At 40.8% G+C, this 24,855-nt stretch overlaps 1 protein-coding gene across 4 annotated transcripts in view; it reads left to right on the forward strand.

Moving 5' to 3' along the window:
* Positions 1-24,855, forward strand: part of SAMD13 (sterile alpha motif domain containing 13) — a 55,002-nt gene that overhangs the window by 25,205 nt on the left and 4,942 nt on the right. For all 4 annotated transcript variants that reach the window (XM_064282162.1, XM_064282159.1, XM_064282160.1 and 1 more), the window contains one exon: positions 3,693-3,804. In XM_064282162.1, the coding sequence (XP_064138232.1) occupies positions 3,693-3,804 (112 nt within the window). The remainder of the gene's footprint in view (positions 1-3,692; positions 3,805-24,855) is intronic.

Below are 24,855 nucleotides of genomic sequence, written 5' to 3' on the forward strand. Positions count from 1 at the left end.
TACCATGGGTTAGGTCAGGTGCACCTTAGTCATCAAAGTGACATCTTTGCTTTTTAAGATTTCAAAGGGGTCTGTTGAAGCAGATCAGCCCAGTGCAATATACATCCTTTAATTTCTTGACTGCTGCTTTTGTGGGCACTAATTGTTGATTCAAATAAAATGAAATCCTTGACAACTTCAATCTTTTCTCCATTTATAATGATGTTGCTTATTGGTCCAGCTGAGGATTTTTGTTTTATGCTGAGGTGTAATCCATACCAAAGCCTATAGGCTTAGATGTTCATCAGGAAGTGCCTCTTGAGAGTTGTCTTCACTTTCAGTAAGCAAGGTGTGTCATCTGCATATTGCAGGTTGTTAATGAGTCTTCATCCAATCCTGATGCAACGTTCTTCTTTATACAGTCCAGCTTCTCGGATTATTTGCTCAGCATACAGATTAAATAAATATAGTGAAAGGATACAACCCTAACACCTTTTCTGATTTTAAACACTCAGTATCCTCTTTTTCTGTTCAAACAACTCTCTCTTGGTCTATGTACATGTTCCACATGAGCACAATTAAGTGCTCTGGAATTCCCATTCTTTGTAATATTATCCGTAATTTGTTATGATAATGGTCATCGTCAAATGCTTTTGCATAATCAATAAAATGGAGGTAAACATCTTTCTGGTATTATCTGCTTCCAGCCAAGATCTATATGAATCAGCAATGATATCCCTTGTTTCACGTCCTCCTCTGAATCCAGTTTGAATTTCTGGCATGTTAAATCTCCATTCTAATATAAATGGTACCTCAAATTCAGTGTGTCCAACTAAACCTGGTGGTGGCATCCCAGTGAAGATAGCACCATATATCCAGTTCCACAGGCTGGATACCTAACAGTTGCCTTTGACACTCCCATCTCCTTCATTCTCCATGCCCAGTTCGTCACTAAATCATGTTAATTTTATTTATTAAATATCTTTTAAATCCACACACATCTCTCTTTTTCAGTAGACTCTAGTCTGGTCACCATAATCTCTTGCCTGGATGACTGAATAGACTTCTAATCGGTGCCCTTTCTTCCCGTCTGGCTTCTCTCCAATACCCTCTTTTTTCAGAATGTTAATCTGATCAGGTCACTCTCTTTATATAAAATTATTCAACAGCTCCTATTGCTCTTAGACAAAAATCCAGAATCCTTACTGTGGCTTTTAACACCTACATAACTCTTTGTTCTACATACTCCTGCCACAGAGCCTGGAACAGTCATCACCTGACTTTTTCATACAGTTAGCTCCTAGCTTCATACAGTTAGACCTCAACCCAAAAGAAATTTTCACAGGAAAGCCTCCCCTAGACTATCATAGCACAGTATGCCTGTCACTTACAGCATTTACCACAATATGCAGTTGTATATTTAATTGTATCGTTATTTGACCAATGTCTATTCCCACAGGATTGTGAGGTCCATAAAGTAAGTACTATGTCTGCTTTGCTCACCAACATATTCTTAGTTGGAGAGGTGGGCCTGGCTTTGTCCTAAAGAAACTCCTAAGCCAAGTAAGCTATTTGGAATTTATCTTAAGGCCAAGAGGAAGCTTTTAAAAGATTTAAAGCAGAGGAACAAATTGTCACCTTGGATTGAGTGTAGAGAAATGCTTGAAAGAGAGCAAGATTTGAGGTGAGGAAGTATGGTAAGGGGCTCTACAGTAAATCGCATGGTTTGAACAAAAGAAGTGGCAGTATTAATGGAGAAAAATAGGATAGATTCAAGAGCTTTTTAGGAGGACTTGTTAATTGAGGTAAGCAACAGACAAGGGAGCTGGATTACTCCCGGGATTCTGTCTCATGCTGCAGAAGTGATGGCGTTCACTTGGGAAGAGAACACTGGTGAAGAATGGGTTTGGAGAGGAGGGCGATGCAGGGGAGGGGATGGTAACTTCATGCTAGACATGTTGAGCCTAAAAGCACATGGGAAACACCCAAGTAGAGATTCCGGTAGGCTATTGTATATAAGGTTCAAGAGGGAGATTTAGGTAACTGGATTCAAGGGGATAGAAGAGATCATCCAGAGAATAAGACTTGAGTGAAGAAGACCTAAACCAGAGCCTAGGCCAAAATTGTGAGAGGCATGTGGAGTCGTACTGGCCTGCTTGCTCTTCCCTCAGATAAAACAGACTGCCACAACATTTCTCAAGTGGCTCTCTCTATCTGGAAACTGAAATGTAGTCTCCAAACTCAAGATCACTTTCTCCAAGAAGCCTTTCCTGACCTGACCGCCCCCCCATCCCCTTTCCTATCTCCTTGTTCATCCAAGATAGAATTGACCAGCCCCTCCTTGTACCTCTTGTGTTTTCTGTACACTCTTTATCATAACACCTGTAGCAATTTGATACACACAAATTATGTACTAGGGAGTCTATCACTATTGAATCCTCAGTACCCATCTGATGGCCTGATATATAGTAAGTGTTTAATATTTGTTGAATGAGTGAACTAAGCAGATGACTCTAAACAAGGATAGTTTTAATAGAAAACATGGTTTCATGAATGTCCTATTAGTCAGTCACAGACTTGTAATCTGCTAGATTGCTACCGTCCTATAGGAGGGGAAACTGAAGGAGTGAATAGTCCAAAAACACCAAGTTAGTGAGCGGCAGAGCTGTACCTAGACTTAGTACTTTTAACTCTAATGGTGTTGGAGAAATATCTTACTTTGATCAGGAATTAACAAGTTATATAAAATAGAAACCAGAAAAATACTTCCCAAACAGAAATAAGGCAGAGCAATAGTAACTGTAGATCTTTGCCGTTCTTCCTGTATTCCACTTCTCCTACCCTCCTCTGTAAATCCAGTGAGGTAGGTTATCCATAGACCCTCTCAAACAAATGCTTGGTTATCATACCTTTATTCATTTGAGCAATATCAGTTGAGTTTCTGTGTGTTTGACACTAGGAATAATAAAGTGAGAAATGGTTCAAGCCATTGGCTAATGGGAATGCTATCCAATAAGCAAATGTCATCATCCAGTGTGGAAAGTGCCATAATATACATTTGAGTAGAGTTCTAGAAGAACTCAGAGGAGATTATAACAAAAGCAGTTGCCTGGTAGAGCCAGAAAACAGCTCATAGAGGAGGTGGGATTTGAACTATGACAGGAATGGTAGAGTATTTTCAGGTAAAGATGGGTGAAGGGACAGGGAGCATTATAAGTGGTTGAGACAGCATGTACAAAGGTGAAGAGCCATAAAATGGCATGGTACAGCACGCCTATGGCACTGGATGTATGGGGGTGGGAGTAGGGAAGGGGATACCCCACCAAAAAACCCAGTGCCGTCCAGTAGATTCCGACTCAGGGAAGGGGATAGGAGATAGAAAAGGAGAAATGTGTTGAGCCATATTGTAAAGAGCCTGGTGTTCTTAACTCTGGAGTATGAATATCATCCTGTGGGTCACCGGAAGTCATTGGGTTACTCTCATTATCTCTGGATTAAAAAACAGTTCATGAGGAAATACGTTATCTTAAAGGTCTAATGGTTTATTGGAGAAGCAGTGAATGAGCTTCTGAGAGTAATGATATTCTAAGCCCATGAAACACAAGAGAGGTAGATTGGGATCTGGGCCTCTGAAGGAAAAGAGGGCCATGGTTCCAGCAAGCCAGAACACATACATGCATTACCATGACGGCTGTCATGTTTGTGTTTTGTAGTTCCATGGAGAATGGAAGACCACCAGACCCTGCAGACTGGGCTGTGATAGATGTCGTCAATTATTTCCGAACAGCGGGATTTGAGGAGCAAGCTAGTGCTTTTCAGGAACAGGTAACTTGGTCTAATGATGATGAACACATTTAACTCCCGGCCATGGGAGGAAGGAACAGTGAGGGATCAGGACTGCTGCCTTTGCTCCTTGCATATCCTCCACATCAAGCCCTGATGCTATCAGGCCCTAAGGTATTGAAGAGGGTGGGGAAGAGGAGAGTGAAAGTGACAGGCTAATGATTTCTTCCTGCAAGAGAAAACCTCAAAGCCCGAAACACGGTCACAGCTGCAGAGAGGAGAGTTACAACTCTTTTATGTCTGCATCTTGTGAAAGACTGATTGGTCAGGGTGGGGCAGAACAACCATGACCTCAACACAGACACACTAGAAAATTGAAAATAGAAAAGAAAGAAAAAGAGACAAATCTGACAAGGAGACATGCAGCACCTTTTTCTACTTCATACCAACTGAGCTCTTAAGCCACCTCCAATTTGCTTTCCGAGTAATCAGCATGGTGGAGTGGAAAGTGCATAGGATTCAGAGACAAATTCTTGTTCTTCTATCTCTGTGGGCAAGTTGCTAGATCTCTCTGAGTCTTAGTTTTACATCTATAATGGGAAGCTGTCAGTATATAACTTTATAGGGATGTCATTGGGAGGATTAAACGACAGTGTACACAAAGTGACTACGATAGGGCCCGGTGCAATGTTGATGCTCAAAAAATGTTAATTCCCTCCCTCAGGTCCAGGGTTGGTGTTAGGAAGAAGAAGGGAGGAGCAGGATGTTCATCCCAATTGTCTGGGTAGTCAAGACTCCAGTTTATGGACTGGGCCAGCTCTATAGGGATGAGGCTGAAGGGGCTTGACCATGAGGAGGCAAACTGAGGAACCCATTGTGGTCTACACTGGGCCAGCTCTGTAAGGAGACAGAGTTTCTATTTCCCTGTCAGTGAAGGCTGTAGTCTTCTAAGCATTAAATTTACTTTTCTAATATTATAGTTGAGAGAGTTGTAAATGAGAAAAACTGGTCTGGCTGCTTGTTCCACATTTTCTTTGCCCATTTCTTATTCTTTCAAGCTATTGGCTGCCTAACCTGGTTTTGGATAAGATGAACCTTTCTATTATCGCATATATCAATGTCTAGGCCTCCTTCAACCAATTTTTCCTTTATACTTGATCCATGTATGCACACACACACATACATATTTTTGGCGGGGGCGTCGGGGAAGGTTACTTTGGAAAAGTTGCCAAAATAACAGCTTAATGTAACACTTCATACCCACTAGGATAGCTAAAATTAGAAAGATTGATAAACTCCAAGTGTTCATGAGGAGGTAGAGCAGCCAGAACTCTCATAAACGGTTGGTGCAAATGTTAAACTCATACGTCTACTGCATGACCCAGCAACTTCACTCCTGGGTATTTACCTGAGAAGAATGAAAATATATGACCACACAGTAATTTGCACAGGATTGTTCTTAGTAGCTTTATCTTTAATAGCCCCAAACTGGAAAACCAGGTGTCCATCAACAGGAGAATGAACATACCAAAAAAAAAAAAAAAAGCCAGTTGGCTTTGAGTCAATTCTGACTTGTGGTGACCCCATTTGTACAGAGTAGAACTGCTCCATAGGGTTCTCAATGTTGTAATTTTTCAGAAGCAGATCACCAGCCATTTCTTCTGAGGCACCTCTGGGTGGCTTCAAAGCACCAGCCTTTCAGTTAGTAGTCAAGCGCTTAACCATTTGCGCCACCCAGGGACTCTAATAAACATAGACACTGAGGTATCTTCATACAAAGAAATGAACTAATGATATTTACAACAGCATGGATGAGTCTCAAAAATATGTGGAATGATGGAAGACTTACACAAAAGAGTTCACACTGAATGGTTCCATTTATAAAGTTTCAGAACAGGAAAACGAATCAATGTTAGAAGAAAATGAGAACATTGGTTGCCTCTGGATAGGAGGTGGTGGGGATTGACTGGCAAGGGGAATGAGGGAGCTTTCTGGGTGAGGGTATATCTCAGCAGTGGTTTGGGTTATTAAAAGTATATACATTGGTTACTGCATATACACACGGGTATATGCAAATGGTTCACTTAGGATTTGTGCATTACATAGCCTGTAAGTTTTCTCTGAAATGGAAAAGAACTATAAACAAATACTGAACAATTAATGGTATGCAGACTGAAGTAGTTAGGGAGAAGTACACTAATGTATACAACTTACTTTGAAATGCATTTTTAAAAAGATGGATTGATGACTGAATAGAAAGATGAATAGATAGATATGTGATAAAATAAGTATACTAAAATGTTAATTGTAAAATCTAGATGATGACAATATGGATGTTTATCTCTATAAAATTCTTACAACTTTTCTTCATGTTTGAAAATTTTTTTAATAAAATGGGGATAAATAATAGCTTCAGTTGGAAAGTAGAAGGCTGATCAGCTGGAACATATTTCATTTTGGTTTTTAATGATATACCGTCCATTTATGTCATTGCAGTTGAGTAACTCCTTTCTAAAATTAAATTTAAATAATATAGTGAAAGGTTAGCAAAAAAAGGGGGCTCAGCTAAAAGGTCTTTTGGCCAGATTCCCAGCCATCCAGAAACCTTTTTCAGGTCAAGCTTTTGTTCAGACTTCTGTGAGGCACACATCCAAGATTGGGGTGTCAGTGGGAAGAGGCTCTGTGGGCCATCCAGCTCCTATGCAGGACTTCAGAAATGGGACTGGACAGCTCTAAGCTGGGCCCTGAAGCAGACCTTTCTCCCAGGGATGACCTCACTCTGGCATCAGGGATGCTGGGAGGCAAAAGTGAGCAAATTCACCTAAAGTGTTTCATTCAGAACTCTTTCAAGGGGGAAAGGAGTATCTTGCTACTGCATTGACCCCACCAACTAAGGAGCCTGAGGAATGAATTCCCAGAGGACTGGAGTTTTGCAAGCATAGTCCAGCAATTTGAATGCCATCATTCTTAACAAAGGAGGGTGGGTAGGTGGGGGAAAGTTTCAGCCTTGAGTTATTCTCAAATCTTTCTCCTGCTGTGAAATTCTCATAATTTTTACTCTTCTTGTTAAAAGGAGATAGAGGGTGAGAAGGGAGTCACTGTTCACACTCAGGTGGATAAGACAAAGTAACCAAAAAACCAAACCCATTGCCATGATTTTCCTGAGGACTGAGGATCAGGATCCTCTAGCATGCTAACCTGCCTCTTTCATCATCATGATAGAGAGGCCTTCAGTGTTTCACCTCCAAGGATCTTCCTGGCATTGAAGATGAAATCTACTCAGCAGTCAGCAGTCATTCACCCAGAACATCCTGTGTGGGAAGACTGCAGACCACATCCAACCTAAACACAGTCCTGGCACATCTTCCAGATCACAGCAGTTGAGAAACAATTAAAATGGATACATCCTTAAATCTTCTCGGGGAAGGCTTTGCCCTGCCATTGTATGGAAGTGGGGCAGGGATGGAGAGCACACCCAAATGCTTCTGAAAAGCATCCACCATCAGATGGGCCAGCTTTTGGGAGAGTGTCTTTATTCTGGTCTCACAAAGTATCACTGGATGCTGTGTTGCTGTAGCAACCAGACTTAGCTCTGCCCATGAATATGGGTTGCCTGGTTTTCAAGAGTCAGAGGTACCTCAGGAATTTGACTTTGCTAAGAGCTTTAGTTTTAAGAGAGAACCTTTTGACTCACCTCATCCAAAAACATCTTCACCTGTCTCACAGAGAACTGTTCAGGGCAAGTTTTACTTTCTTAAACTCTGAGAGCTACATGAGTCACGGGCAGCACGGTTGCCAGTGATATGGGAGCTTATGCTGCATGACTTCATGACTGAAGTTGCTGCCAGACGCATCCACCATCAGATGGGCCAGCTTTTGGGAGAGTGTCTATCTTCATATTCTGGTCTCACAAAACATCATTGGATGCTGTGTTGCTGTAGCAACCAGACTTAGCTATGGCTTTCTAACAGCGTGCCCCTTGGAAGATGTTAGGATATTGAGCAAGATTTGTCCGAAGGGTAGGGATGATGCTGTGTATTCCTGTGGGGTGGGGAGGCAGCTGGATTCAGCTGATAATCTTTACATAGCCTCTTATTCTCTGTGCAGGCACACATTTGAATTGTGCAGGGAGCACAATTACCTTCATTTAGTTTCCCCTGGCAAAACCTCTTGTAAGTCATCTGTATGACCCACAACTGAAGGCCTAAGTTTCTGCTCACCTCCTTTCCTGCCCTCTCACTAGGGGCCCGGTGTCAATAGTGTGTGTGCTTTGGATTGTACTGCTGTTCTTGTTAGTCCTCTTTTATGAACAATGATGTCACTCTCCCTCAGGTTGACATGTGGTTTGTGTCATCAAGGCCACAATTGTTCACCGTGTGAAACAGCTTGTCCAGTGGGGAGTCTGGTCCACTGGCCTCATTAACATGGTCCTTCAGCTAGGTTCACTGGCTCCTAAGCACATGAGGCAGTGGGAGCCCTTCCTAGAGAGAGCAGTGAGTGTTTCAAGCACTGCCAATAACGTCTCTATTTCCAGTAACAGCCCTTTCCTACAGTGGTGTGGTGGCTAATTTCTCAAGTGTCTTTTTTGAGCAGACAGACCTTTTAGGCTATGGCGAAGGACATAAGTGAGAGTCATGACATCTAGTTTATTTTCTCCTAATTGACTCGTGGTCACTGGATGATCCCACAGAGTTTGCTCTTCTAGGACTGAAATTTCTATAAAGTGAATGTTGAGTTTAACAAACATACCATTGCTCAACCTCCTGCTTTGAGTCAAAAATGTTATCTTGAAACTGGTCCTGCTGAAGTATGATTTTGATGCATGGCCAAACCACTTGAGCTGTTGTATTTTTTGTGAAGATGTTTGATTTTTTGTGAAGAGGTGATAAAAAGTTGGCACTTGGCCCGTGAATATGCATTGCGTGGTTTTAAGAGTCAAAGATACCTCAGGAATTTGACTTTGCTAAGAGCTTTAGTTTTAAGAGAGAACCTTTTGACTGACCTCATCCAAAAACATCTTTACCTGTCTCACAGAAAACTGTTCAGGGCAAGTTTTACCTTCTTAAACTCTGAGAGCTACATGAGTCTTATTATCTGGTATGAATCCATATGTACTGGTAGTGCTTTAATTGCTAGTTAAGGAATTCTGACAGTCCAGTAGGGTGACTTCATCACCCAAACCAGATGCTAACTATAGGTCACAAAGACAATTCTGCCTCTTGTAATGTAGTCACTTCACTTCTATGTCTTTATCTGTTTAATTCACATACTCCAAATGTATATGAAGACGATGGAGATAGAGATCTGCCATTCAGTTAATGTCATATAATTTATATTGTTCAGGTTCATCAGACTTACAAGTGAGTGACATCAGTGATTTTATTTCTAGAACAAGGTGTATTTTGAGATATATATATTTTTTTCCCCTCAGAGGATCATGCCAAAACAATACACAACTTATGGTGACAAATTAGTTTTACTCTATAATGTCTTTACTTTCCAAAACACCATGAATGAGAACAGTATTTTTCTGTAAAATACCTAGCATGGTTGTTTAAATGTTGACTTGAGATGCAAAGATTGGCACTTTTTTTTTTTTTTGCTACTTTTTAATGAGTTTACTGACTTAATAGAGACAAGTAAACTTTCTTGTTGCTACAAATTGACAAGTAACACTACTTCAAAATGGGGCAGTAATGTAGGAAGCCAATCAGAACAGCCCTGAGCATAGTGTTGTAAATCATGGCCAGATGTCTTTCAAGTGACGTGATTCTGGATGGATATTTCTAACTAGACCAGGGACAAATCCAGGTTTTGTGGTTCCTGAAGCTTATACAATTCTAAGGGCCATCTGTGGGGAAAAAAAACAATTACAAAACTGTGAATACAGAATTGCTAAGGTAAAGCTTAAGTTTCGTTAGCTTCATGGCAAGTCCAACTCTGAATTAGACTAATCAAAACCCCACAGGTTGGAAATAACATTTATTGCTTTATTGGCATTTAATAATACTGAGAATTGAAAATATTCAGGATGCTTTGAAACTTGAATATTTCTTCACAACTGTTGGCTACTGAAATGCTTAAAATATTTTATAGCATAATGAGTAGGAAAAGTGACAATTCAAATTCTGCTGATGTATCGTTTCAGCCCATGAAAATTGAGAAAAGAGTTAACAGGCAAACGGGTAGTGCTAACAATAAGAGAAGTGAATACAAAACTGATTAGGATACCATTCACAGTAGCCCCCAAGAAGATAAAATACTTAGGAATAAATCTTACCAAGGATGTAAAAGACCTATACAAAGAAAACTACAAAGCTCTACTACAAGAAATTCAAAAGGACATACTTAAGTGGAAAAACATACCTTGCTCATGGATAGGAAGACTTAACATACTAAAAATGTCTATTCTACCAAAAGCCATCTATACATACAATGCACTTCGATCCAAATTCCAATGACATTTTTTATGGTGATAGAGAAACAAATCACCAACTTCACATGGAAGGGAAAGAAGCCTCAGATAAGCAAAGCATTACTGAAAAAGAAGAAGAAAGTGGGAGGCCTCATTCTACCTGATTTCAGAACCTATTATACAGCCACAGTAGTCAAAACAGCCTGGTACTGGTACAACAACACACACATAGACCAGGGGAAAAGAATTGAGAACCCAGATATAAATCCATCCACATATGAGCAGCTGATATTTGACAAAGGCCCAGTGTCAGTTAATTGGGGAAAAGATAGTCTTTTTAACAAATGGTGCTGGCATAACCAGATATCCATTTGCAAAAAAATGAAACAGGACCCATACCTCACACCATGCACAAAAACTAACTCCAAAGTGGATCAAAGACCTAAACATAAAGACTAAAACGATAAAGATCATGGAAGAAAAAATAGGGACAACCTTAGGAGCCCTAATAAAAGGCATAAAGAGAATACAAAACATTACCAAAAATGACAAAGAGAAACCAGGTAACTGGGAGCTCCTAAAAATTAAACACCTATGTTCATCTAAAGACTTTACCAAAAGAGTAAAAAGACCACCTACAGACTGGGAAAGAATTTTCAGCTATGACATCTCCGACCAGCGCCTGATCTCTAAAATCTATATGATTCTCTTAAAACTCAACCACAGAAAGACAAACGACCCAATCAAGAAGTGGGCAAAGGATATGAACACACACTTCACTAAAGAAGATATTCAGGCAGCTTACAGATACATGAGAAAATGCTCTCGATCATTAGCCATTAGAGAAATGCAAATTAAAACTAGGATGAGATTCCATCTCACTCCAACAAGGCTGGCATTAATCCAAAAAACACAAAATAATAAATGTTGGAGAGGCTGTGGAGAGATTGGAACTCTTATACACTGCTGGTGGGAATGTCAAATGGTACAACCACTTTGGAAATCTATCTGGCGTTATCTTAAACAGTTAGAAATAGAACTACCATACAACCCAGAAATCCCACTGCTCGGAATATACCCTAGAGAAATAAGAGCCTTCACACAGACAGATATACGCACACCCATGTTTACGGCAGCTCTGTTTACAATAGCAAAAACCTGGAAGCAACCAAGGTGTCCATCAATGGATGAATGATTAAATAAATTGTAGTATATTCACACAATGGAATACTACGCATCGATAAAGAACAGTGACGAATCTGTGAAACATTTCATAACATGGAGGAACCTGGAAGGCATTATGCTGAGTGAAATTAGTCAGAGGCAAAAGGACAAATATTGTATAAGACCACTATTATAAGATCTTGAGAAATAGTATAAACTGAGAAGAACACATACTTTTGTGGTTACGAGGGGGGGAGGGAGGGAGGGTGGGAGAGGCTTTTTACTGATTAATTAGTAGCTAAGAACTGCTTAAGGTGAAGGGAAGGACAATACTCAATACATGGATGGTCAGCTCGACTGGACCAAAAGCAAAGAAGTTTCCGGGATAAACTGAATGCTTCAAAGGTCAGCAGAGCAATGGCAGGGGTTTGGGGATCATGGTTTAAGGGGACTTCTAAGTCAATTGGCAAAATAATTCTGTTATGAAAACATTCTGCATCCCACTTTGAAATGTGGCATCTAGGGTCTTAAATGCTAACAAGTGGCCAACTAAGATGCATCAATTGGTCTCAACCCACCTGGATCAAAGGAGAATGAAGAACACCAAGGTCACACGATAACTAAGAGCCTAAGAGACAGAAAGGGCCACATGAACCAGAGACCTACATCATCCTGAGACCAGAAGAACTAGATGGTGCCCGGCCACAACAGATGACTGCCCTGACAGGGAGCACAACAGAGAACCCCTGAGGGAGCAGGAGATCAGTGGGATGCAGACCTCAAATTCTCATAAAAAGACCAGACTTAATGGTCTGACTGAGACTAGAGGAATCCCGGTGGTCATGGTCCCCAAACCTTCTGTTGGCCCAGGACAGGAACCATTCCCGAAGACAACTCATCAGACATGAAAGGGACTGGACGGTGGGTAGGAGAGAGATGCTGATGAAGAGTGAGCTAATTGTATCAGGTGGACACTTGAGACTGTGTTGGCATCTCCTGTCTGGAGGGGAGATGGGAGGGTAGAGATGGTTAGAAACTGGCAAAATTGTCATGAAAGGAGAGACTGGAAGGGCTGACTCATTAGGGGGAGAGCAAGTGGGAGTACGGAGTAAGGTGTATATAAACTTATATGTGACAGTCTGACTTGATTTGTAAGTGTTCACTTGAAGCTCAATAAAAGTTAATTAAAAAAAAAACTGATTAGGAAGGAACCTTCTGAATTGAAATAGAATACATTTCTAGAAACTAAAATGCCCAAATCGTTGTTTAAATCATTCCTCGGAAATGACAGCAGTTATAAGACATTATATGACAGCCAGGTGTGTGGCACTTCTTTGGCTTATTCACTTATTCATTTGTTTCCATGGTTGTTACAGTTTATCCTAATGCTCATTAAAATAAATATAAAACTATTAAAATAATGCCCATCCCCAAACCACGGAAACCATTACAGATACTAGAGGGAAGCGGAGAAGATTCCAGGCAAAGGGAAGATCAAACACAAAGGCATAGGGACATGAAACAATATGGTTTATCTTAGGAAACTGATCTGCTTAGAGAAGAAAGTGTGCAGCAGGAATGCCAAGGAATAAGACAGAAAGATAGACAGGGGTTGAAATAACAGAGAGTCTGGTTTGCCTGGCAGAAGAGAGACTACCTGAGATGCACCAGGGAACCAATGAAGGATGGTAAGTGGGTGGTACCATGATGAGATTTGTGTTTTTGAAAAATATCGAAAGTGGCTTGGAGAACAAGGAGACCGAGGGCAAGACAGCTACTGTAATAGTCCCACTAGGGATGGAAAGGAAGAGATAGATTAGAAACTATTGGGAAGAGAGTCAAAAGAATTTAGTGGATGATTGCCAATGGAGGGGTGAAGTTTTGTCCTGTCTCGCTTCTCTGCTGTATTCCCAGCACTGAGCCCAGCGCTCAGAGGCAGGGAAGGGAAGAGCCTTGAATGACTGCCAGGTTGTCCGCTTAGATGATTGTAAGGTGGCACTATTAACCAGGATGACTAGCAAGTTTTTTGGAAGTTAAGTTTTGAGAGGGATATGATGAGCACAGTTTGAAGCACATTAAGTTTGAGAGCCCTGTAGGGCATCTAAGTGAAAATAACTAGCAGGCATCTCAGGAGAATGACACCCAGAAACAGAGATACAAGAATCATCAGCCGCCCTAAGAGTGCTTGAGAATGAGAGAAGCATTTAGAAGGGGAGGAGAAAAGGGCCAGGGACAGCACCCTGGAGAACACTAAGGTTTTATTTGCTAGAAGAATGGTAACTACCAAAATCAACCAAGAAGGAATACTTAAGAGAGGTGAGAAGAGAACCACTAAGAGGTTTTACAGAAGTCAGTGAAGGAGAGAGTTTCAAGAAAAATGAAATGGTCAATATATTAGTTTCCTCGGGCTGTCATAATAAAGTATCACAAACTGGGTGGCTCAACAAAACAGAAATTTATTCTCTCATAGTTCTAGAGGCTAGAGTCCAAAATCAAGGTGTCAGCAGGGCCATGCTTCCCCTGAAGTCTTTAGAGAAGCATCCCTCCTTACCTCTTCCGGCTTCTGGTAGCCCCAGGTATTCCTTGGCTTGTGGTAGCATAACTTCAGTCTCTGCCTCCAGTGTTACATGGCCTTTTCTTTGCATCTCTCGGTGTCTTCTCCTTGTCTTATTAAGAACATTAGTAATTGGCTTTAGGATCCATCCTGTGATCCTTAACTAATTACAGCTGCAAAAACCCTATTTCCAAATAAGGTCATATTCTGAGATTCCTGGTGGTCATGAATCTTGGGGGGACACTATTCAACCCACTACAGTGAATAAGATGATCAAATACTTCAAAAAAGTGAAGTCCAGCAGGATCTAGGAGTATCATCAGATCTGGAAATTAATATGTTGATGGTTAAATGTGCCAGTGGAATTTCAGTGGTGTTGGGGAGGAGTGCGGAGGACTGTTTGGGAAGTGGAGGACGCTTGACTCCAAGTTGAGGAGTGAGTGGGAGGTAGGCAAGCAAAGAGAGAAAGTAGCTGGAGGGCCATATTGGCATGATTGTCTAAGAGAAGAGACGCGCAAACCTGTTTACATGTAGGAAAGTAGCCAGAAGTATTAAACAGGTTAAAATTACTGGAAATTGAGGACAGTTAAGTGAAGCAAAGTCTTTGAGGATATGGAAAGAGATGAGATGAACAGAGTATGGGGAGATTCATACTGAGATATCTTCCTCTAAGCCTAGATCATATATGGTGATGTGTGCAGATATAGATAAGACTGCCCTTGCCCTTAGGGGCATTGAGTGACCTCCTCACAGCCTCTGTTTCCTTTCCTAAACAAGAGACAAGCTCTTCTGCTGGGGGTGGACATGGATGGTGTCATGGATTGGATTGTGTCCCCCCAAAATATGTGTCCACTTGGTTAGGCCATGATTCCCAGTATTGTGTGGCTGTCTTCCATTCTGTGATTTTCCTGTGTGTTATAAATCATAATCTCTGCCTGTGGTTAAGAAGGATTACAGTGGGACATAACACCTTTGCTCAGGTCATATCCCAGATTCAATGTAAAGGAAATTTCCCTAGGGTGTGGCCTGTACCACCTTTTATCTTACAAGAGATAAAAGGAAAGGGAAGCAAGCAGAGAGTCAGGGACCTCATACCATCAGGAAAGAAGCACCGGGAGCAAAGCACGTCCTTTGGACCCCGGGTTCTACATGGAGAAGCTCCCAGACCAAGGGAAGATTGATGACAAGGACCTTCCTCCAGAGGTGACAGAAAGAGAACGGCGTCCCCTGCAGATGACACCCTGAAGTTGGACTTGTAACCTACTAGATGGTGAGAGTAAATTTCTCTTTGTTAAAGCCATCCACTTGTAGTATTTCTGTTACAGCAGTACTAGATGAGTAAGATAGGTAGGTAGAGATTTAATAAGAAACTAGAGGAGAGGAATAAAGGGTAAGATTGGCTGCCAGAGGGAATGGAGGGAGCTGATAAATAAAAGAACTGTTGCAGTATTCTGCTGAAACAACTGAGATTGCTGTTGTTGTTGGATGCCATTGAGTTGGTTCTGACTCATAGCGACCCTATGTACAACAGAAGGAAACACTGTCCAGTCCTGCACCATCCTCATAATCATTGTTATGCCTGAGCCCATTGTTGCAGCCACTGTGTCAATCCATCTTGTTGAGGGTCCACCTCTTTTTCGCCGACCCTCTACTTCACCAAACATTATGTCCTTCTCCAGGGACTAGTCCCTCCTGATAATATGTCCAAAGTATGTGAGACAAAGTCTAAGGAGCATTTCTGGCTGTACTTCTACCAAGACAGATTTGTTTTTCTGGCAGGCCATAATACATTCAATATTCTTGCCCAGTACCATAATTCAAAGGCATCAACTCTTCTTTGTCTTCCTTACTCATTTTCCAGCTTTCACATGTATATGAGGTATAGAAAACACCATGGCTTGGGTCAGGCACACCTTAGTCCTGAAAGTGACATCTTTGCTATTTAACACCTTAAAGAGGTCTTTTGCAGCAGGTTAGCTCAATGCAATTCATTGTTTGATTTCTTGACTGCTGCTTCCATGAGTGTTGATTGTGGATCCAAGTAAAATGAAATCCTTGACAACTTCAATCTTTTCACTGTTTATCATGATGTTGCTTATTGGTCCAGTTGTGAGGATTTTTGTTTTCTTTATGTTGAGGTGTAATCTATACTGAAGGCTGTGGTCTTTGATCTTCTTCAGTAGGTGCTTCAAGTCCTCTTCACTTTCAGTAAGTAATGTTGTGTCACCTGCATACTGCAGATTGTTAGTGAGTCTTCTTTCAATCCTGATGCCGCATTCTTCTTCATTTGGTCCAGCTTCTCGAATTATTTGTTCAGCATACAATTGAATAATCACCTTTCTTGACTTTAAACCACACAGTCTCCCCTTGTTCTGTTTGAATGGCTGCCTGTTGATCTAAGTACAGGTTCCTCATGAACACAATTAAGTGCTCTGGAATTCCCATTCTTTGCAATGTTATCCATAATTTGTTATGATCCACACAGTCTAATGCCTTTGCGTAGTTAGTAAAATACAGGTAAACATCTTTCTGTATTCTTTGCTGTCAACCATAACCCAACTGACATCAGCAATGATATCCCTCATTCCATGTCCTCTTCTGAATCCGGCTTGAATTTCTGGCAGTTTGCTGTTGATATACTGCTGCAACTGCTTTTGAATGATCTTCAGTAAAAATTTTACTTGTGTGACACTAATGATATTGTTTGGTAATTTCGGTATTTTGTTGGATCACTTTTCTTTGGAATGGGTACAAATATGGATCTCTTCTTGTCGGTTGGCCAGGTAGCTATTTTCCAGATTTCTCGGCATAGACGTGTGAGCGCTTCCAGCACTGCATCCATTTGTTGAAACATCTCAATTGGTATTCTGTCAAGTCCTGGAGACTTGTTTTTCACCAACACTTTCAGTGCAGCTTGGACCTCTTCCTTCAATGCTATCAGTTCTTGATCATATGCTACCTCCTGAAATGGTTGAACATTGGCCACTTCTTTTTGTTACAGTGACTTTGTGTATCTTTCCATCTTCTTTTGATGCTTCCTGTGTCGCTTAATATTTTCCCCTGGATAATGGTCTGACAGAGACTAGAGGAACCCCCGAAACTATGGCCCCTAGATGCTCTGTTAACCCAGAACTGAAACCATTCCCAAAGCCCACTCTTTCAGACAAAGATTAGGCAGGACTATGAAACAAAAAATAATGCATGTGAGGAATGTTGTTCTTAGTTCAGTCAGATACACAAGACCAAATTGGCAGCTCCTGTTCGGAGGCAGGATGAGAAGGCAGGGAGGGACAGGAACTGATTGAATGCACACAGGAAGACCAGGGTGGAAAGGGGGGATGTGCTGCCATATTGTGGGGACTGCAACTAATGTCACAAAACAATGTATGTATTAATTTTTGTATGAGAAATTAACATGAATAAACTTCCACTTAAAGCACAATAAAAGAAAAACATTTCCTTGTAGAATCCTTCAGTATTGCAACTTGAGGCCTGAATTTTTTCTTCAGTTCTTTCAGCTTAAGAAATGCCCAGTGTATTCTTCCCTTTTGGTTTTTTAACTCCAGATCTTTGCACATTTCATTATAATACTTTGTCTTCTTTAGCTGCCCTTTGAAATCTTCCATTCAGCTCTTCTACTTCATCATTTCTTCCATTCACATTAGCTACTCTATGTGTAAGAGCAACTTTCAGAGTCTTTCGGACATCTGTTTTGGCCTTTTCTTTCTTTTCTGTCTTTTTAATGATCTCTTACCTTCTTAATATATGATGTCCTTGATGTCATTCCACAGCTCATCTGGTCTTTGGTCATTAGTGTTCAGTGCCTCAGATCTTAAGATGGCTTCTAAATTCCGGTGGGATATACTCAAGATAGTACTTTGGGTCTCCTGGACTTGTTCTCATTTTTCTCAACTTCAGCTAGAACTTGCAAATGAGCAATTGATGGTCTGTTCCACAGTTGACCTCTGGCGTTGTTCTGACTGATGATATTGAGCTTTTACATCCACAGATGTAATTTATTTGATTTCTGTGTATTCCATCTGGTGACCTCCACATGCATAGTTGCCATTTATGTTGTTGAAAAAAGGTATTTGCCATGAAGAAGTAGTTGGTCTTGCAAAACTCTATTATGTGATCTCTGGTGTCATTTCTGTCACTGAGGCCATATTTTCCAATTACCAGTCCTTCTTCTTTGTTTCCAAATTTTGCATTCCAATCACTGGAAATAATCAATGCCTCTTGATTGCATGTTTGATCAATTTCAGACTGCAGAAGTTAGTAAAAATCTTCAATTTCTTCATCTTTGGCTTTAGTGGTTAGCATGTAAGCTTGAATAATAGCTGTATTAACTGGTCTTCCTTGTACGCCTGTGGATATTACCCTATCACTGACAGTGTTGTACTTCAGGATAGATCTTGAAATGTTCTTTTTGACGATAAACACAACACCATCCCTCTTTAATTTGTCATTCTTGGCATAGTCGACCATATGATTTTCCTGTTCAAACATGGCCAATATCAGTCCATTTCAGCTCACTAATGTCTAGAATATCAGTCTTTATTCGTTCCATTTTGTTTTTGACAACTTCCAATTTTCCTTGATTCATACTTTGTACATTCCACATTCTGATTACTCATGGATGTTTCGAACTGTTTCTTTTCATCTTGAGTTGTGCCACATCAGCAAATAAAGGTCTCAAAAGCTTGACTGCATGCATGTTGTCTTAGTCATCTAGTGCTGCTATAACAGAAATACCACAAGTCAATGGCCTTAACAAAGAGAAATTAATTTCCTCACAGTAAAGTAGACTAGAAGTCCAAAGTCAGGGCGTCAGCTCCAGGGGAAAGGCATTCTCTCTCAGGCAGCCTTCTCATCAATGTTCCCCCGGATTAGGAGCTTCTCTGTACAGGAACCCCGGGTCCAAAGGATATGCTCTACTCCTGGTTCTCCTTCCTTGGTGGTATGAAGTCCCCCCTGTCTCTCTGCTCACTTCACTCTTTTATAGCTCAAGAGATTGCCTCAAGACACAATCCAGTCTTGTAGATTGAGTCTTGCCTTACGTTACAACTGCCACCCATCCTTCCTCATTAACATCATAGAGGCAGGATTTACAACATATAGGAAAATCACACGATACCAGGAATCACGGCCCAGCCAAATTATACACACATTTTGGGGGGGACATAATTTAGTCCATGACACACCTCATTAAGGTCAACTCTGCTTTGAGGAGGCAGTGTTTTCCCCAGTCATTATCTGAGTGCCTTCCAACCTGAGGGGCTCATCTTCTGGCACTGTATCAGAGAGTGTTCCACTGCTATTCATAAGGTTTTCACTGGCCATTTTTTTCAGAAATAAACTGCCTGGTCCTTCTTCCTAGTCTATCTTGGCCTGGAAGCTCAGCCAAAACCTGTCCACCAAGGCGTGGCCCTGCTGGTATTTGAAATACCAGCAGCAACACGTCCAGAATCACAAGCAACATGCAAGCCACCACATTACAACAAACTGATAGACACATGGTGGAACTGAGATTGGTACACTGCAAATATATAGTGTTTCATCTTCATGGTTACCTGATTTTGTTTTTTTCCAGCCATACCAGGTATAAGAGTTAGAGAAGCTGGGTTGCTGGACTGTACTTGTATGGGGTGTTGTAGAGTAGGTCCAGTAGAAGATTAAGATCCTAAAGATTTGTAAGAGCTGGTTAAAGAAAGGGTCCCACGGTCAGCCATGGGGTTCAAATGTAGTACAAAAGAGTCTGAAGGGAACTTATAGCCCTGGAGAAGGTAAAGCTGAAATGAAAAAGTGGGTTTAATGGAGGTGAGGAAATAAATAGGATATTGGATTTCAGGGTTTCAGAGGTAGGACTCTTCTGATAGAACACATTATAGGAGTAGGTTCTAAAAGTGAAGGTTAATACAGTCCCTTTTTCATCTACCATGTGTAGGTAGCAAGTATTAAGTAACACAAAGTGATACCCATTAGGTCACTGACGGTATTAGCCCTCACAATGAGTCAAAATGGATTTTGTATCTTATTTAAGTGTGACTGTTACTTTAACAGATGAGGTAAAGATTCTTCTTTGAGCCATACAAATAGTTCTCTCTGTTAACAGGCTGCTCAGCATGAATTTTTAAACAAGGTGAAGGCTTTACAATATGTTTATTTTTCGTCTCAAATTTTCCACCAATAGGCTTGCAAGGCAAATGCAGCATCAGATGAGAGTCATTGGCTGAGAATTTTGAGATCATAGTCACTCCACCCACAATGAGCTACAGGGAGTGGGGGTGGGGGAGTGTGGAGGGTACTTACACCAAAAGAGGAATTTCTCCCACAGAAGAGACTTCATCCCTAGAATCATGTGACAAGGTTCAAAGGAACTTGAATAGCTTATCATCTTTCTTTCCGAAGTTATGTGGAAATTCTTCAGGAAATAATCTTTTTGTCTTACGAGGGAAGGCCTTGTAAAGAAACATGGTAGATTACTATAAAGTACTTGGAGTGCCTCAGAATGCTTCCTTCTCTGGTATTAAGAAAGCTTATCACCAGTTAGCACGACAAGTACACCCAGACAAGAACCCAGAGAACAAAGAGGCAGCTGAGGAGAAATTCAAACAAATAGCAGAGGCCTATGATGTCCTGTCTGATGCCAAGAAACGCAATGACTATGACAAGTCCAGAGGGAACCTGAAGAGAAGGAAAAATAGAGGAGACAGCAGAGAGGAAAACCACTTGGAGGAGGGACTATTGTTTGAGAGGCCGCAAGCCATCTTTCAGAACATCTTTGAAGATGAAGACCTCTTTTCAGGAGATTATTTTTCCACTGGCCATGTGGATACGGCCAGGAGATTCAATTCCTTCTTTAATGTGACCCCTGTGTTGGACACAGGATTTTCCACTTTTGTATCCCTGGGCTCAGGACCAAGTCCTACTTCCTCCTCAACATTTGTACCCTTTGTAAGCAGTGGAATGGGAAACTTCAGACTGGTCACCACGTGTAGCCAGATAGTGAATGGCAAGAGAGTTGTTACAAAGAAAGTGCTAGAAAATGTAAGGGGGAGGACTGAAATGGAAAAAGAAAGAATATTTCACTAGATTCTTCTACCTGCATACTAAGGAATTGCTGCTGTGTTCTTTAACAGAAAGACTTTTGTCTAAAGCTGGTGAGTCTTGATGTTTATCAAAGGCATAATTACAATCTTTGAGTGTTTTGAATTGAAACAGACAGAGGTCACTTTAGTTCAAACCTCTCATTTCACAGAGGAAGGGAGTAATTGACCAGATGTTGACACTAGCAGCAGAGTTGGTTTTCTAGCCCAAGTCTTCTCACTCTAATTTGAGACTTCTTTCTCCTACTCTATATTAGGAACAGTGGAGATGTTGCCACACATATGCCCATCTGAGTCAGTTGCAGTGTCGTATCATAAATCCCACTGACTTCTGTGAATTTTTCCCCATATCTTGCTGTTATCCAATTGCCCATATCTCTTTTCGCTTCCTAGCCTCTTCGCTTCTTCTTTTTCACCTCACCTCCTTCCTTTCCAGTGGACATATCCCAAGCACACTCAATTGAAAGAGTTACCTAGGTATAGAGTAATGTTGGCAGAGAGAAAGAGTAAAAACTAAATGGGTTAAGTTTTCTTTCATGTTTTTTTCTTAATAGCTAGCATTCATTGAGTCCTCAGTACCAATTGTAGTTGAGTCAATTCCAACTCATAGCGATTCTACAGAACAGAGTAGAACAGACCCATACAGCTTCCAAGGAGCACCTGGTGGATTCCAACTGCCAACCTTTTGGTTAGCAGCTGTAGCTCTTAACCACTACGCCACCAGGGTTTCCGAGTGCTCAGTAGATGCCAGGAATTCTTCTTAATGTGTGTTATCTCAATAATCCTTCCAGCAATGAAATACAGTAGCTATCCCTTCCCCCATATAGATAAGGAAATGAGGTTTAGAGAGGCTAAGTAACATGCCCCAGGCTCCACCTAATAAGTGATGAAGTAATGTGTTACTCTAAGGCAAGTGCTTATCTACTGAGCTATAGTATCTATGGATTTTACTCACTTGTTATATTTAAATCTAGAATCTTGCCCTCATTGGAAATTTACACCTATCATCTCTAAACTTTACTTCAATGCAGGGGTCCTTGCTGGAGCTTATTAACTGTGCAAATATTCTGTATGTTATTACCCAACAGGAACTTGAAGGGTAAATGTTTTTGCATAATCAACTGATAAAATCAATATAAAAAGTTTCACTGAAGCTAACAAATGATTGTCCTTTAACACAGAAGTGTGAACAGGATCCCTGAGATGTGAATTAATTATCGTTTTGGCTTTAATGTGATATGCATGCATGCGAATTTTTTTTTTAATTGGGTGGAATCGGTCACACTCCATCCTTTCATTTTTACTAATAAGCAAACTGAAGTCCGGAGGAATTGCTCCTTGTAGAAAGTCACTGATGGAGACAGCATTAGAACCTGTCTTCCTTTTAGTCCTGTGCTCATTCTAGTTCCGCCAGTTCCATGCTGACTCTGGCAAGATTTGGCTTTTGTTTGCATCACAATCTTTTGTTGAAATTATGTAACAAATTATTAGCTTTTTAATCAAGGGATTTTCCTGTGTGTGTGATTTTTTAAGGCAAATGTTTTTTGTAGTCTTTGAACCTTTTTAATCTCATTAAATTTTCTGAACTTGAAAATTTCAATGCATCCCTCTGGCAAAGGATAGCATTCAAACACTGAGCACACATCCAGAAAGAAAGCAGAAGGCAGATTTGGAATCTGAATACATTCCTTTTCTTTGAAAGCCTATCAGTTTCCACCTATTGGTTATTGAGTACCTCCTGTATGTCAGCACTAAGCTAGGTACTGTACATGAATCATTTCTAATCTCCAAAATCATTCAAGGGATAAAAGTAAGAAACTGAGTCTCAGGGAAGTTATTAAGTAATTTACACAGTAAATTGTAGAGACAGGATTCCGACTGCAGCCTGTCTTGCCCTAAATCTCCCACTCCCATTACTCCAACTTCTACTTCCGTATATGTGAGCTACTGTAGTCATGGTTTAAAAAGAATGTTTTGTTGTAAGTGTGAACGAAAACGATACGCATTTCAAGAATTCTAAAACGGGCATTTCCAGATGGTGCTTTCTTTTACCAGCCCTGGTCTGAGGTGAACTGCAGTGTGTCTCCTGAACAAAGGGAAAAATCAAATTGGAGCATGAAACATGATTTTCCATTTTGTCTTAAGTAAAATCCAAATTTCAGCATTTTTCACAGACATACTTGATTTTTGACAAAAATGCTGAGTTGTGGAAGGATTTTTGCCTGCAAAGATTTTTTTTTTTAATTCACATCTCAGTCAAGGATGTTTTCTTGTGGTATGGAAATGAAAGTGATGTCATCTCTTCCTGATGCCTGTTTAAAATATGTAATAAGTATGAATTGACTCAATGGCACTGGGTTGGGTTAGTAAGTATGAGCAAACAGCAAAGGAAAGATGGCGAGCAGGAACGGCTTTACTATTTTTTTTTAAACATTCCAAGAGAGGCAGTATGCACCTCAGCACTCAGGATGAGAGCATGAGCCTTGAAGTGACTTAGAATTCAGATTCCTATGATTTCACAGTACCTTCACAGCTGCTGCTGTGTTCCCTTCCAGGTGTCAAAAGCTCTTCTACCGTCTTTCAAACCTGTAGGTGTCACTAGCAGGTGACCTTTAGGATTATTTGCTAAGTAGAAAAGTGCTGAATGTCACCTGATTTTTGTAATTGTTTACTGTAGGGAGAAAACAATAACAAAAATACAGTGTCATTCAACATTGTTCTGTTGTACATAGGGTCCCTATGAGTAGGAACCAACTCAACGGCACCTAACAAGTAGAAAAAACTACTTTATTGAAAAGTCAGTTCCTATATCCTTAAATAATGTCTCACTCTTCGCCTGTCAACCTTTGTATGCTATGGTTTTGAATAGTTGTCTCTCACAAATTAATGTGTGACTTTGGCCTTCTAGTAGCTGACAAAATCAAGATTTCCAAAGCTCAGAAACACCATAGAACAGCTCAAAGTAATTTCTGTTCTGGTTAGTGTTAGGTAGTTTACAAGTGAAATGAAGACCATATTCCTGTCAATGATGATGGAAAGGACAATGCCAAGAGATTGTATAACATAGCTCAGGGAATATTTGCAAGAGCAGTATTTCATGGAATCCTTTCAGAAACGCAGTATCCCCGCAGTAGTCACCCAGGAAACATAACAGGGAGGGACTTGCCTAAGGTCAAAAAGTGGGTATTTTTTTGAAGTTGCACAGTGTGTCCCCTTGTCTGTCAGTGGCAGAAGTATGTGGGTATAATCATGAACAGGTGTGCTGAGTCTTCACCAAGCACACACAGCTGGTCTGCCTCTTGAACCCAGGTCCCCTAAGAATCAGCTCAGGTTCTCCCCACAGTAAACAATTACAAATATTTAGCATTCAGTGCTTCTTTACCAAAAGTTTTAAACCATTTTATGTATTCGGGATCCTTATCTCTTTCATGAGAAGCCCCAAAGTTTTGTAGTCTCCCCAGTACCTGCAGTGAAGACCTCTGGTTGGGAAATGTGTGGAGAGTGGACTTGGAGAAGAACGGGGAAGGAAATTTTGTGGCTGGCAGAGCCTCTGCCTGTCACAGTCGTATTTGGAATCTTGAAGATCCACGGAGAGAGGGGCTGTCAGCGTAGAGAGGTTGATATTGAAATTGAGGCAAGATGGTTTTCCTTTTAAAGAACAGGAAACAAGCTCAAAGAGGGCGAGTAATTTTTCCAATGCCCATTGTAGTGATTGACAAGACTCCAGGAAACTTAAGACTCTAGTCCCAATTTGACCAGCTAGACAGCACATACTTATTCTAAGTGTTAAGAGAAGCAGAAGGGAGTTATGAAAAGAACATTGACTTTGGCTGTAGGTAGATGAGAATGCA

This window comes from Loxodonta africana, chromosome 3 (assembly GCF_030014295.1).
Source record: "Loxodonta africana isolate mLoxAfr1 chromosome 3, mLoxAfr1.hap2, whole genome shotgun sequence".
Lineage (NCBI taxonomy): Eukaryota > Metazoa > Chordata > Mammalia > Proboscidea > Elephantidae > Loxodonta > Loxodonta africana.